This window comes from Cariama cristata, unplaced genomic scaffold (assembly GCF_000690535.1).
Source record: "Cariama cristata isolate BGI_N322 unplaced genomic scaffold, ASM69053v1 scaffold31440, whole genome shotgun sequence".
Classification (NCBI taxonomy): domain Eukaryota; kingdom Metazoa; phylum Chordata; class Aves; order Cariamiformes; family Cariamidae; genus Cariama; species Cariama cristata.
This window is the reverse complement of record NW_009593479.1, coordinates 1-14,428: the sequence shown is the minus strand read 5'-3', so window position 1 is coordinate 14,428 and position 14,428 is coordinate 1. Positions and strand designations below refer to the sequence as shown.

The window sequence follows — 14,428 nt, the reverse complement described above, 5'->3', positions numbered from 1 at the left end:
GCAGTACGCTCTTCCCTTCATCTCGCTTGCGCTATGGGATGTCTGATGTTATGCCCTCTGGCCGAAGCAGGCTTCTTGAAGACTTTCGTAATAACCGGTACCCTAATTTACAGCTGAGGGAGATCGCTGGACACATTATGGAGTTCTCTCAAGACCAGCATGGATCCAGGTGGGATTAAAAACCTTGTGCTATGGGAAGCTTTTGGGACAGCTGCTCTTTGAGTTAGCATCGCAATTTGCATCACAACCTGAAGCAAAGAGGCAGAACAGGGAAAATGAGGTGTGAAAAGCCAAGTGGTGTAACACTCTGACCCTTCTTTTTAAAGATTGTTTGGATACAAATGTGGATAGGAGGAGTTCCTCCTCTAAAGAGGAGCTTGCTTGCTTTGTAATTTGCCCGCTAGTCCCACTGGCATAGCTTAACTCATTTTAAAGAGCCGTCTGGACGTGAAACCTTTCTGTATTAGTCTATTGAGATCTGCTTTATGTGGAACGAGGAGATTTTTGGGGTACCGACAATGACGTGTGGCCATGGACCTCATGACTGCAACCACCCTGAAGTTTCAGATTGCTGGATAGGGCAACTGTGTTTTAAAGATTTGTTTTGCAAGAGCTTAGTGTATAGGACTTTTGAAAGGATTTGTATTAATGAATGTGTTGAGGGCGTACGTGCCAGTGGCATCACACCAACCCTGTTTTTCAGGTTTATTCAGCTGAAACTGGAGCGTGCTACCCCAGCAGAACGTCAGCTGGTGTTCAACGAGATCCTCCAGGCAGCTTATCAGTTGATGGTCGATGTATTTGGAAATTATGTCATCCAGAAGTTCTTTGAAGTAAGTCTGCATTCCCGTGCAAGTTTTATTCAGATGCCTGCTGTCCCGAGGTATTGGATGAGCTCATAGAAACCCTGCTATTTGGGTAAAACGGTGGATATCTGTCAACACTGATGTCATCTCCTCCCCACGGGCTGTTGCATCGTTCCTGTGGGGGTGACTGAGGTGTGGGACTCGTAAAGATTCATCTGAAAAGTAACACTTTGCTTTGAGATGCCAAAAGTGTAGGAATAAATAGCAACGTATCCAGGAGATGTAGGTCCAACAAGACTTTTCAAGAATGCTGTGCTGAGGTGTCAGTACTCATGTATTTAGGAACGAAAAAGAAACTTTTCCAATGAATCCATCTGCTGGAAGAAGGTGTTGTGTTTTCATACCAGGAGGTTGGACAGACACCCATCTCTCCTTGAAACTGCCCTGTTTCTTCTCCACCAAGCCTTGGTGGTTCTTCTCTCCAGTAATTTTCTATCAACCCTGTCAAGAGTTAGTGAACTGGTACATGTCACCCTGCTGGCTCCAGCACCTTTGACTCTGGAATTTATTTCCCGTGGGCCAGGCATGTTTGACAGACACAGAACAGACGTCTGCCTTGTGCCTGTTCACATCCATTGAGGTGTGGTTGGTATTTTCTTTCTTTTCAGTAGGCACAGTCCTTCTTGTTTAACACTTTAGTGTGACGGCGTGGGAGGGTTGCTGTGCCGCTTGGCCATACTGAGGGTTTTGTGCTTGTAGTGATTGGTTTTCATCTTCCCAGTTTGGCAGCCTGGAACAGAAGTTAGCCTTGGCAGAACGCATCCGTGGGCATGTTCTGTCCCTGGCTCTGCAGATGTACGGCTGTAGGGTGATCCAGAAGGCCCTTGAGTTTATTCCCCCAGACCAGCAGGTAATTGTAAGTTTCAATTTTAACTTTCTTCTTGATGTTTAACGTTCCTTGCCGTTTGGTGACCTGAACTGCGACCTTCTGTTCCCCTTGTGGCTGGTGTACTTTTGGTTTGGTTTATGGCATGTTTGTTACGTTTCACGTGCATGATAAGTATGTGACACCGTTCTTGGGTCTTGTTGTCATCCCCTTGTTCCACTTGACCGGTAATGATGTTGGTTCTCTGTTGATTCCCTGAAATCAGATTATGTACGTAGGGGAAACTGAGAATGATGGTGAATTAGAAGATATTTTTAAATGCCTTGAAGGAAGCAGTGCCAGAATTTTGCCTTTAATATTTGCGGAGATATCACCGCTTTGATATGTGGGTCAATGTTCTGCTTTCCTGCAGCAAGATGTACGAGGAGCTCCTGGTTCCTGTCGAGCCAGGCCTGGCGTTGGAGAGATGTGGATGATAGCCAGAGTCCCACTCAAAGCTCATTAATAAAGCAGTTCCTCTAGGGTTTTATGAACAATGAATTAATATGAAAAATACACTAGGCAAGCTAGCTAATAAAGGTGTTAGGAATCGTAATACAAGAATCTCAATGTAGGTTATTAAATTAAAAAACTGAAAGAGGCTCTAGGAATGCGCATTCCCTTTAGGCTGAGCCTGAGCTAAGCTGTTCCTGTAGTGTGTCAGCAGGGTGGTGCCCGAGCCCCAGCACTGCTGCTCCGAGGATTTACTCATTGTCTTCCTCCAGAATGGTATTTTTGAGTACTCTCTGTTCCTGAAATGCCTGGTTTTGTTATCAGTTGCAAAACTGAACTCATCCAGTTTTGTAGTGTCATTAAATTCCCTAAAACTGTCATTCTCTCTTTCCTGGTTGTGAAGCTTTTGGCCTGCACGTGTGGTACATTAGTTGTATCTAAACTTTATCTGCTCGAATTCCTTAATTATCATGCAGTATTACCTTGCCTATGTAAAATACTAGCAAGGTCTTATCCCAGTGCTGACCCCATTTTAGTGACCTGTGAAGCTGATACCCAAAAAGTTTGCGAAGTTTGGGCACTTTAGATTTCTTTCTCTTTGAGGGGAGCAGAGGGGCAAATGGGGGATGCACAGTAAAGCTATGGATCAGTAAAATTTCTCAAATTTGGATACTTAACTTGTAAGAGGACACTCATGTTTAATGAAAGGAGTGCTTCATCTTCCTTTCATAGTAGTATTTTTCTTGGTGATTTCTGTAGCACAGCAAGCTTCGTCTCGGCAGTTGGCCACTGGAGAACTTCCAGTTTGAAATACCCCAGTGCATCCTTCATACCTTTCATGTTCTTGACCACGTTTAGTGGTAAAAACTTTGCATTTATCAGCCATGAATCCTGGTGGTGCTTTCTGTTTGTCTTTCCTCCTAATAGAATGAGATGGTACGGGAGTTGGATGGCCATGTCCTGAAGTGCGTCAAAGACCAGAACGGTAATCATGTGGTGCAGAAGTGTATTGAGTGTGTGCAGCCTCAGTCCCTGCAGTTTATCATTGATGCATTTAAGGGACAGGTAAGTCCTTGACCAAGATACCGACTCTCATACCTTGTATTCTTACATGTTGCTTTGAATAGCATGAGAGTGGCTGTAAGTTGTTCAACTATATTGAATTTTAAATTTTAGCAAGTATCAACCGAAGGGTTTATGCAGCAACGTTGGGGAGCCTAGAAATTCTTTGGTCATGTTTCTGTTACCATTTTTGTGCAGGTATATCACAAGAAAGCATCCTTGTTTTCCTGGGACATCACATATTTTTTGACTGATGGAGGGCGAAACAAGTCTCTTGCTAATCCATCTTCATAGTAAAGGTGGTGAGCAGAGTTTTGTGATGGGTATAGTAAACTTTCATTGTGATCCCTGTCTGTGAAGATGGCTCAGAGGGCTGCTGTTTCCCGTGGGTCTCAGACCAGGGGAAAAACATGAGTTTCATCTAGAAAAGGGCAGTTACTTGTGCTTCATTTTCCTGTTAGGTTTGGTTTTTTTTTTTTCTCCTTGGTATCCTCTCCTGAATAGATGTCCTGGATATTAATTGTGTAGCTGGCTTTATTCTGCCTGTAGTCAGCTTGTCTTCCATTACAAAAGCACTGGTTTGGGCGTTTCCAACTTAATTGGCTTTGGAGGGGGACTTTGAAGTATTGAGGGTTTTGCCACAGGGATGTGAGGATAGCCTGGGGTTATTATAGCAGGAACCAGGCTTTATTAGTTTGGCTGCTCCTGGAACAGCTTTGAAAGTGAGAACTTGCCTGGCTGTGTCAAAACAAGCAGGATTCTAGCTGGAAACTTGCTCAGCAGATTTGCTGGTTCGAGTTTAGCTTTGGACCTTCTGCTGGGGAATTAAGCAAGGCAGAAATACCTCTGGGAACTTGGTTGATGGCACTGACGTTTCTTTGACCAACCATCCCAGTTTCATCTGAACTTTCATGTAGAAGATTAAACTTACTACCTCAAGTCTATTTTTCTGCAGTTAATTGCACTTCAAGTCCTGCTCTCCTGCACGGTTTACTCAATAGTTATTAAAAATGTGTAGACTTTCAGTTTAACTTCAGTGCACGGATTTGCTACTTTTGTTAATTTTAATCAACCAAATAGGACTTTGTGCTTTAGACTGAAAACTGTGCAGCAGTAATAAAATGTGTCGTGTTCTTACCAACAGATTTGGTAATCCATTAGAAATGAGAAGGAAGGTTCTTTGTTGTCACTTCTCCTAAGCACACTTAAGGCTTTTAAACAAGTCCAAATAGTTAAGGAAAATCCTTTGCTGAGCATTTTTAGCCTTTCTGGTTCATACTATTTCTTACATAGCTTGAAATACGTAGGTGGCAAACAGTATACTGGATTTACTCTTCTGAAACAGTGTTTTAACCCAGCTTCTAGTAATGCTTGGTTGTCCTGGTGTTCTTTTTATTAATCAAGAGGCTTTCCCATTTGTTTTCCCGTTTCATGAATGGGGAAGCTGAAGCACAGGTAGGGCTGTGATGTGCCTGTGATCACCCAGTTAGTCCTGTGGCAGTGGGGAACAGATGTTTCCAGTTTCAGTTTATGCTAGCTGGAGCTCCCGTGCTGCAAGCTGACATACCTGCCATGCCCAGGGAAAACCACCGTGTGTTCATTTAATTCTGAAAGATTTCTAGGATTCACAAAGACTAACAGATGTGTTGCTGCCTGTGCTTGCCTGTCTTTGTTGGATGCAGGTTTTTGCTTTGTCTACACATCCATATGGCTGTCGTGTGATCCAGAGGATCCTCGAGCACTGTCTTCCCGAGCAGACCCTTCCCATCTTGGAGGAACTTCACCAACACACCGAGCAGCTCGTTCAGGTCAGTGTGGGAAGGGGGAACGCAGGTGCTGTGAGATGTTCCTTGGTTACTGCTTTGTATTGCAAAAGCTCCTGGCAGCCTATTTGGGACTGCAGCTGTAGTGCTGCTGAGGTCGTGCGAACACAGGGACTGCGTTCCTGAGGAATGGGAAAGGAACACGGCAGAGAAGAAATGCGTCACTGCTAATTGTTTTGGCTGTGTGCAAATATCCAGCAAGTATCAAAGTTGCAGTTACTTTCCTTTTTGAAAAGGATCCTAACTATTGCGTGAACACGTGTCCTAATGCTTTGCTGCAGAAGTTACAGTGCAAGTAAGGTCTAAAAGGGAGTTCATGCAAAGAGCTGGTTACTTCCAGGAAAAGAAAGTGCCAAGTAATTGGGGTTCTTAAAATGTGTTGGTTTTATGCACACCCCCTTTCTGGCTGCCTTTCCTCTTCCTTGCAGTCCTTCTTAAAACATTTTTTTTACCAGGATTCTGATATTGGGGCACGATGGGTATAACAACAAATGAACCCTGTCCTATATGCTCATGTATTTAGCACGTGGAAAGCAGGAAGAGGTTGGGCATGGAAGTGAGGCATCAGGTCATGCCTCTGGTATTGTGAACTGGGAGAATATGTATCTTGTGATCTGAATATACACACGTTCAGAATACAAACATGCATAAGGACAGTCTCCCATAGCTAGAACCATGACACAGCCCTCCAGGACATGTGATCTGTTATGTTTGAACCTGGAGGAAGCAAAGGAACTTGAAATAAGCAGAGTATTGACATTTCATATTCAAGGACATTGTTTTGAGTTTTATAATTGGTACAAAGATGCAACATTTTACCTCGTGGTGGAACTCTAGGATGCACGTTTTTGTAGAAGTAGAAAGTATATACATGATTTGTACAGTAGATATTTTAATTAGTGTTTAGTTCAAGTTTGTAAGTGTTAATGCACGTTGGGAACTAGTTTGATATTAATGGTTCCTGTCCACATTTTGTCACACACTTCTGCTGTCTCTCAAACAGGATCAGTATGGGAACTATGTTATCCAGCATGTGCTAGAACATGGTCGGCCTGAGGATAAGAGCAAGATTGTAGCAGAAATTAGAGGCAACGTGCTCGTGTTGAGTCAACATAAATTTGCTAGGTATGAATTTGTTCCTTGAAGTCTCCACGCCCTGTGGGAGCATGGACACATGCTACAGTTGCAGAAGAGTTTAAGGGTGGGGTGTAGGTAGGTGAAAGGAGGTGAAAAAAACTTTTTTCTTAACAACAGAATGCTATTTATAACTGCTTATAAACTGGCAAGGTAAGTTTTTACTTGTGACAAAGGAGGATGAAGATGTAGAAGAGTAACTCTCATCCAAGTTCCTGAGAACTTGACCAAGAGTTTTACTGTGGTGGGTTTTTTGTTTTGTTTTGGTGTTTTTTAAGTGGTCACTATCCCTTGGGTAGTAACATGCTATAAGAGCATTTCAGTGCCCCTGGGATGCTGTGTCAAGCCCAAGGGAACTTGGGAAATCAGTGTAGCGGCAATTCTTTTTCATCCCACTTTTCACAGAAGGATCTGGGCTTTTTATGCGCTAAGTCTCGTGGTCCTTTTCGAGACACATGCCTCATAGGGAAGCTGCAGCAGTCCAAGATTGTTAGTCCAGGTGCTCCAGAGCTACACATGGGTAGAGGCAAATCTGGGTATCTTAATGGATGTCAAGACAAAGTAATACTTCCGACATTTGTAAATTCCTTTTGTGTGTGTTTCTAGCCATTTAAATGTGAAAGCTGAGCTTTTCAAAGGCTCAATGTTCCCTCCTTTTTATGATTAGTAAAATAGTGCTTTAATACTTCTGGACACAAGGGAAGTGTAAGATTAACAAGAATTAGAAGAGCGTGGTCTTAATGTTGTTATTTCGGGTTCTTCCTCCCTGACTTGCCTTGCTCTTTTTTTCTGAACTTCGTTCCAGATGGAGCATTAATTAGTGTAGGATGTCCCCTGAGCTGAGCACTAGTTGTGGCAAACCACTTGGTGATTTTATGATTCAGTCAGGGATGCAGAAGATAAGACTAGCAAAATTCTCCATCCCCTTTCATATATCCAATTTAACTTGGCTCTCCGGAGAGCAGAGACTAGTCATCTAATATATTCAGGAATTTTGGAAGTTCTCTGCCTTTGCTAAGATCTTTCGTTCCCGAATAAGCATTTCCCTGTTGTTCTAACCTTGGACCTTCGTTCCCATCGAGCTCCAGTATTGAGAAAATCAAACAAAGAATGACTCTAATGGGCGTGTTATGAGAACAGAGGCTGATCTCAAATACAGCATCATTGTCGAGTTACACAGATTTGGGTGAAATAAAACCTGAACTGGTCCTTTACCCAAATTCCTACTCAGATCTCAAGTTCCTTGGACTGCTCTTCTGTTTCACATTGCTGAACTTCTGTGCCAGCACATACATCTCCCAAATGATCCGCCCTTGCTAGAAGCGTAAGAGATCTCCTCGAGGTTGAAGGAAGAGCCTGGTAGAGGTGTTGTGTGCTCACAGATTATCCTTCTTTTATTGTTACAGCAACGTGGTGGAGAAATGCGTTACTCATGCCTCCCGTACAGAGCGTGCCATGTTGATCGATGAGGTGTGCACTATGAATGATGGCCCTCACAGTGCCTTATACACCATGATGAAAGATCAGTACGCCAACTACGTGGTACAGAAGATGATTGATGTGGCAGAACCAGCTCAGCGGAAGATTGTCATGCACAAGGTAAGCAGCTGCTGTCGATTGATAAGGATGTAAGGCTTGTCACCGCCACACTGGTTGCGAAGAGAAAATAAAGCGGAGATGATTACTTTTGCCGTTAGAATTTCCTAACGACGGAGGTATTTCAAAGTTGTGTATTTCAGTAGTAGCTGAAATATGAAAATGTGAAATAATGAGGTGTCATTTGGACTTAAAACTAGCTGGTTGCTTCTGGCAATCTATTCTGACCTAGTAACCTAGTTCTGCACTCCTGACGTAGCAAACTCTGCTAAAAACCTCCAAGACTTACTGCAGCCGTGCCATCGGGTTGGTACCTGGTGAGGGTCCTCGGAAAGTCTGGCGATGACGACACACTTGCCCTCACTGAGAACAGCCTTCGCTGAGGAGAGCAGTTTTATACGCTCAGTAGAGCCGAGCCAGACCTCCACACGCCTAAAACCCAAGCGTGGACCTCCTGCTTGCTTTTCTGAGGGCTGCCATCGCTGCCTTGTCACTTCATGTCCCTGCTTTACAGCCCGGATCAGGACAGGCAGCTTGGCTGGTAACGCCGTGCTAATGGGGCGTGATGCTGAGCCTGGAGCCATTAATCAAATTCTTATTTCTCAGTTTTGAATGCGGTTTTGATGAGAGACTTTCTACGCTTTAGCATTATGCTGCAGTGTTAGAATGCCTAACAGTTTCAGGCTTAATAGTTGTCAAAAGTGAAGACATTTTGGAATTAAATATGCATTGCTGCCAGTCCTACCTCCTAAGGCATATGCCTCCTGCCCCAAGGGCAGGGAGCTCTAAAAGTCGGGTGATGTCTTCATTTTCCTGCTTTGAAAGGTCACATTTGCAGGTCTGTATAATTACAATGAATGGAGAAAAATACGCTTTTAAATATGTAGTGGGACTGAGATTATTTTCTTCAGTCACATGTTTTAGGGTCTGTTACTTTGTGAAAAGTGCCAGCTACACCTGGACCTCTTATTAGAAACAAAATACTGATTAACACAGACTTGGAACACCCCATATTTATTTATTTTTTAAGAGGAACTGTGAAGAGTGCCAGGTATTCAAATCCTGATGAAATCAAGTGTATTTAAGAATCCTTGAGTAAAATGGACCGAGTGTGGTTTTTTGTTTGTTGGGTTTTTTTGTTTTTTGTGGTTTTTTTTTTTTTTTTTTTCTGAAAAAGAAGTGGATATTGTCTGTGTAAGGGAGCTGATTTTTACCTACACAAGGCAGTTGATCAGTATATAGACAACATACATGCAACTGAAATAATCTTCAGGGAATTTAATTCATAGGTTGAGGAATTACTCAGAGTAGTTCTTTTAAACCAAAATCTGTATTAGTCCAAAAGAATTTATAAAGATAATTAAATAAAAATGTATAGCAAGGGATATACGCAGTTTAACTATAGCAGAATGACCTGTAGCTTTGCTAATCTATGTATAGAGATACGTATATTAAAAAAAACAAAACAAAATATGTGTACACGAATGATCTTTACTGACATGTTCTTTTTCCTGTCAAGCAAAGTCTTTTGAATAAAATGCTAATTAGGTTATCAGTGTGGTTGTCAAAAATAGAACTGGGATGACAGCTAAATAGGACTGACTGAATATGAAGATTTGAGCTATGTTATCAAGCTGAATGAAAGCCTGGGAAAATCGGTTTTGCATTGTGAAAATTGCTATTAGTACAAACAAGCGGTTTGTGTTATTGTTAAAAACAGCACTTTTTAAAAAAAAAAAAAAATTAAAAAGTAATTTTAATAATTCTGTCAGTTAAAAAAAAAAGTCTTAGAAATGAAAGTGAACAAAGAACGAACTGTTGGACCTGCGGAGCTTTACTTCTCCTTAAGCTCCGAGCGGCAGTCAGACCTTCTTGGAAATGGGATGTGGGGAGGGCCAAGACATCCATTTATGATTATTACAAGATGGATCCTTGACGTGAGACAGGAATTTTAACGCTGGAGGCTGAGCTGATGACATAGGATGAGATTGGGATGGATTTCCCGTGGGAGTTTTATGGTCAGTCCTGGCTTAGGGAAGTGATGGTGCTGTGTCCTCTCGAGGAGCAGGGAGTGCAGCAGGTCGTGTTCTGGTTATTTTCTCTTCCACTTTGTAGAGTAAAAAGTCCATTGTAATTGTGTTATTGAAGGGAACGTGCTGGTGGTGTGGGATATTTCTCATCTTGTAATGAAAATTAATTGCTCATTGCAATTGCTCCTTCCTCTGAAACTGTCCAGGAGAACTTCAGCAGCGTAATGATGTTACTGCAGCGAAAACAGCTTTCCTTGTTGGGGTGCTCTGGCAGCAAAGGTGGTTTTACTCTGGCTGCAATAATTACAGTGCTGTTGACAGTGACTTTTACTCTGATAGAGTGTGAGAGGGTGAAGTTTCCTTCCACAGACCTCTTCTCTGCTTAAAATGAATATTTTAATTGCCAGGTTCAGACATTAAACTGCTGTTCAGCCCAGGAACACTGCTTGCCTCTCCCAGTAGCTCTTTCAAATATATTGCTGAGATTCGTACCGGCAGCTTTTCCAGGCTTTTAGCAGGTTTGAAGGTCAGGCTGTAGCCTGGAAGGAGGCAGAAGCCCCTGCTCCCATGTTCAGGAAAAACTGCTCAGCTCCACCAGACCCTTCTGGTGCCTTTTCTGCTTTGGTGTGTTTGTCCCCGGACTGGGGACAGAGTGTCAGGGCACCCTTGGGAAACACAAGCACCCAGGGGTTGTGTCTTTCCAGCCTCCTCTCTTGAGACAAAGCCTTTTGTCCATCCACACGCTCAGATCCAACTGGATTCCACTAACGTAGCTCAAGACGATGCCACCTGCTTTGACCAGAAGTTCCTCCTAAAAAAAAAAAAAAAACCAAAACAAACAAACAAAAAAAAACCAAAACCAAAACCCACATCAGTGAGTTACGGAACATTAACTTGAGTCACAGTAATTGATGTGATTACAGTAAACAGCACTTTAATGTTCAGGCATTTTTTGGTGGTCTTCTGCTGGTGGCCAGCACTCTGATGGAAGCTCACTCAGGATTGACGTGGCCGTAATTTGGGTTCCTAAGTTTTACTCCCTTTTCTTTTATCTCCTAGATCCGGCCTCACATCGCCACCCTCCGTAAATACACCTACGGCAAACACATTTTGGCCAAGCTGGAGAAATACTACATGAAGAACGGGGTGGACCTAGGGCCCATTTGTGGACCACCAAACGGTATCATCTGAGGTAGCCAACTGGCAAGGAGCTCACTGGCCATCTGGCATCTACAACCAGCAACCGACACTATTCCAATATACAGTTAGAAAATGTTTTATGGTTGCTCAACTGCTAAAAAAGACAAAAAAAAAAAAGAAAAGCCTTTGTAAATTTCTTTAATTTTATTATGCATAACATGTACTAATTATTTTTTTTAATTAACTAATTGCCCTGCTGTTTTACTGGTGTATAGAATACTTGTACATAGGTATCAAATGTACATGGAAGGCCACATTTTTTGTTCACTGTTGTATCTATATTCCAAATGTGGAAACTTTCAGGGTGGTTGGTTTGAAGAAAACAAAGAAAACCCCGTTTTTAATTCTTCTGCCTTGCAGGCAACTTGTTTGCAAATACTTGTTTTTTCTCCTTTTAGTCAAGAGTCAGCAAGAGTTTGAATTTTAGTTAAATGGCACAAACGACGCATTTAACGCTGTTTATAAATATATTAAAAAACCCAATTCAACTTGCTAAAGCTTCCGTTTAAAAAAAGGATTAAGTTTTTGAAACTTTTTAATTGCTTTTTTTTTTTTAGAGGGTGGAGTATAACGTGCTAAAGGAGGTAGCTTAGGTGTCGTTTTTGGGGGAAGAAAACATACGCACCCAGAAAGTTTTTAAAGCGAGGGGGTTGGGGGGGGCGGATGTACTTGTTTACTGCCTACTCAGTTTGTTCTGTTAACATTGAGAGACACAATTTGATTATTTAGCATGAGGAAAAAGAAAAAAAAAAAATAAATCCAACTCGGCTTTGGTCTTGCTTCTATAAATATATAGTGTATACTTGGTGTAGACTTTACATATATAAAAATTTGTAGTATTTTCTTGTTTTGATGTCTGATCTGTATCTATAATGTACCCTAGTAGTGGAACATACTTCTGACTGTACAATTGTACATTTGTAAACCTCTGTAATGTAAATGTGGAGAAGTTTGAATCGACATAAACCCGTTTTTTGGTAAGAAAAAAAAAAAGAATTAGCAAAACCTGTGCATTTCAGTGTATATTCACACCTTTTATGGTTGTAGCATATAGTGTTGTATATTGTAAATTGTAATTTCAACCAGAAGTAAATTTTTTCTTTTGAAGGAAATGTTCTCTTTATACAGCCTAGTTAATGTTTAAAGAAAAAAAAAAAATAAATGCTTGGTTTTATTTGTCACCTAGTTGAACAGTAGCGATCCTTTCTAAATGTTATACAAAAATGATTCAGTTCAAAATAGTGTTTTTTTGAATCTTAAAAAGTAATGTTTTGCTTATTTTGTGACAGTAAGAAACAAAAAGTGCAAAAGTACAGAACCCCCTAGTTTTCCTTACAATCAGAGTCCCTTTTCACCTTGTAAAGTGTGAATCACCTTCCCTTTTTGTACAGAAGATGAACTGTATTTTGCATTTTGTCTACTTGTAAGTGAATGTAACATACTGTCAATTTTCCTTGTTTGAATATAGAATTGTAACACTACACGGTGTACATTTACAGAGCCTTGTGTATATTTCCAATGAACTTTTTTGCAAGCACACTTGTAACCATATGTGTATAATTAACAAACCTGTGTATGCTTATGCCTGGGCGACTATTTTTTGTAACTCTTGTGTAGATTGTCTCTAAACAACGTGTGATCTTTATTTTGAAAAATACAGAACTTTGGAATCTGGCTTTGCGTTTACTTTGAACACCTTCAATAGAACTTGTTGCCTTTATTTTTTTTTAATTTTTATTTTTTTGGTTAAATTTTATTTCAGAGCAGCCTTCCCACCTTGGCCGAGGGCGGCTGTGGCTGAAGCAAATACACGTGGAAAACGAAGAGCAGAGCGGCCACGTATCTATCACTGCTTCCCACTAGTGCCCTCCCTCCTCCTGGGATCTGGGATTTTGGCTCTCTGGATTCACCCCCCTAGATGTGCTCTTTGAGCACATCTAAACCTCTTGCAGAGCCCATACAAACTCGTAGCACCCGCAGCCTCCATCTTCTGAAGGCTGAACAGCCACCACGTCTCTCTTGGTCATTTTAAATGGTGCAACTCTTGCAGAGAATAACTTTCATCTCCTGCTCCTGGTTTGCTCTGCCCCTTTCATCCCTCCTGCCCTGGCTGCAGGAGGTGAGGGCTGTGCCGAAGCTGTTCCTGTCCTCATCCTCTTCCTCGCTTTTTGGGCTGGGGGGAGGAGAGGCGCTGAGAGGGGATTGGGGAGCTGTGCCTGATGTTTTCTAGAATTGCTGGAAAAGCAAAGCAAGCCCCCAGCTGGTGTCCACAAGACCTTGCCCCAGTGCCAAGCTCTCCTTCCCAAGAGGTCCCGTTCAGCTCGGAGCCCGGCGCTGGGTGAGCTGAGCCAGGACCGTCCTCGCCTGCACCACGTCCTACCCCCAGCTCACCGGCTGCTGCCCAGACCCTGTCCTTTATTCCCCCAGTTCCCCATTTTGGGGAAGCTCCAGCTCTGCTTTTCGTCCCCTGTGCCCCGGAGCAGGACTCCATGTGTCACCCTTGCTCAGGGACAAAATTGACCTCTTCTTACCGCCCATTTTTTTCTGTTTTCCAGCGTACAGCACCTTCCTGGTCCCTGCGGTGCCGTTCGGCGGCTGCTGGTTTTACAGACCCTTTTCTGAAGTTTGTCGTCAGATTCGTTTGGGAAATCCCGATGAGTTTGAGCGCTTGCGCAAGCAGGGTGATGGAGGGGAAGAAAGTTCCCGTTTTACAGGAAATGAGGGTTTTCTCTTCGTACATTAGAACGTTTGGTTTCGGAGTGTATGTCAAATTACAGATCCTGCCCCCGCTGCCACTTTCTTCTTCTCGCCCCTCAACAAAACCCAAAGCCCCTGTGACCTGGCAGTGGGTTTCATCAGTTTTTCCCACCCGTTGTCATTAAATGAAGCGGAGAGCGCTGGCTTGGGCTTTCTGACCCCTTTTTTGCCCTGGGTTTGAAGCCAACCTGTGGCTCTGTGCGATAAGGAACAGCCGTCGCACCGCTGTGCGGTGAGAAGGGCCACGCGCGTGCCCCGGAGCCACGAGCGTTACGGGAGCTCTTGGGTCCCACGTCCCGGAGCCTTTGGGGCTGTTACATCTCTTCTAGCTCTTGGAGCTCTTCAACACTTCATTTAACCCACAGGGCTCGAGCAGCTCAGCGAGGCAGCAGCGTGCTGTGGATTTGGGGCAGAACGTGGTGAAAGCAAAGGATATGTATATAATCTTTTTTTTTTAAAAAAAAAAAGTTTTATTTAATATAGTATTGAGTATGTAACTCGAGTGTGAGGTTGGAGAGCGGGGTGAGAGGCTGCCCAGGCTCCGTGTTTCTTCCTCCAGACACCCCTGGGGCCAGGGTTAACCCTGGGCACCCTTCCCACCGCAGTAGCAGAAGTGTTCAGGACCTGCTTCAGGACCCTTGC

General features: G+C 42.9%; 1 protein-coding gene across 1 annotated transcript; it reads left to right on the top strand.

Annotated features, from left to right (window-relative positions):
* Window positions 1-11,508, top strand: LOC104157265 (pumilio homolog 1; the record flags this gene model as incomplete). Its single annotated transcript, XM_009694551.1, has 8 exons — window positions 1-169; window positions 704-833; window positions 1,588-1,722; window positions 3,112-3,249; window positions 4,929-5,054; window positions 6,073-6,194; window positions 7,610-7,802; window positions 10,889-11,508. Coding segments are annotated over 8 exons (1,145 nt in total), but the record flags the coding sequence as incomplete, so codon positions are not given.
* Window positions 11,509-14,428: the final 2,920 nt, after the last annotated feature.